We start from the raw sequence: 980 nt of genomic DNA, 5'->3' as shown, positions 1-980 counted from the left end.
GTACAATATAACTTGAAATGCATTTTCTCTTTAATGCTTTTCTAAGTAAATCTAATGCTTCTGTAACATTTTCCTATTGTTACCCACAAAAATGTGCACTCTATACTGAGTGCACCTGCAACTCTGAAGAGCAAGGCAGCTTGACCTGGCATTCACTCAGGCGCCCTTAAGTCATCCCACAGCCCTTCAGACCCCACCTTCACAGTCCCCTTTGATACTTTTGGGTCTCTGGGCCATGGCATCGCCTGCCCTTTGGGAAAGCCTGAACAAGGGAAGATAATGAAGCTAATTAATTAGGAAGGGAGGGGGCTAGAGACCCCACTGGATGTTGCGGCTGGAGACCTTAAGATCATTAGCAGAACACCAGCCCTAACACCGTCCGGGAGGCTGAGCCTAGAAAAATCAGCTCGCGTTCCCAAGAGCTCAGGAGAGGATCTCAGCGTAGACAGGCTGTCGTGCCTACCGGGAGGGTGGGAGCCGGGATCACCCCAGCTCCTTGGCGCGTTTCCTCCGAGCTGGAGGAGGCCGAGGGTGGACCCCGGAGCCGTTGCCCAAGGCGAGGCGCCCGAGCGCCGGCGCGGGGAGACCGGAGGTGGGACGCGGCAGGCTGCGCCTTGCAGGCCAGAGGCAACGGGTGCGGAGCGCGCACGGCCCCTGAGAGCCGGCGCCTTCAGCATGGAGTGGGAGCTCAACTTTCTGCTGTACCTGGCGCTCTTTTTCTTTCTGCTCTTCTTACTTTTCCTCCTGCTCTTCGTAGTCATCAAGCAGCTGAAGAACTCCGTGGCCAGCACTGCCGGGGCGCTGCAGCCCGGGCGCCTCTCGCTGCACCGGGAGCCTTGGGGCTTCTCCCACGAGCAGGGGGTGTGACCGGCGCCGCGCGGACACTGGCAGGAGGGCATGGAGCTGTTCGGGCACCGAGCTGGGTCTCGGCCTCGATTCTCTGGCCGCCCGGGTTCGAGGGCCAGGCTCGGCTGCCTCGC

At 59.7% G+C, this 980-nt stretch overlaps 1 protein-coding gene across 1 annotated transcript; it reads left to right on the top strand.

Annotated features, from left to right (window-relative positions):
* The first annotated feature begins 532 nt into the window (after nt 1-532).
* On the top strand, nt 533-980 carry SMIM43 (small integral membrane protein 43). Its single transcript, XM_060011853.1, has one exon. The coding sequence runs from the start codon at nt 676-678 to the stop codon at nt 865-867; it is 192 nt and encodes a 63-aa protein (XP_059867836.1). The 5' UTR covers nt 533-675; the 3' UTR covers nt 868-980.

Source organism: Delphinus delphis, chromosome 5 (genome assembly GCF_949987515.2).
Source record: "Delphinus delphis chromosome 5, mDelDel1.2, whole genome shotgun sequence".
NCBI classification, from domain to species: domain Eukaryota; kingdom Metazoa; phylum Chordata; class Mammalia; order Artiodactyla; family Delphinidae; genus Delphinus; species Delphinus delphis.
Note: the sequence above shows the minus strand (reverse complement) of the source record. Positions and strands in the feature narration are given on the sequence as shown.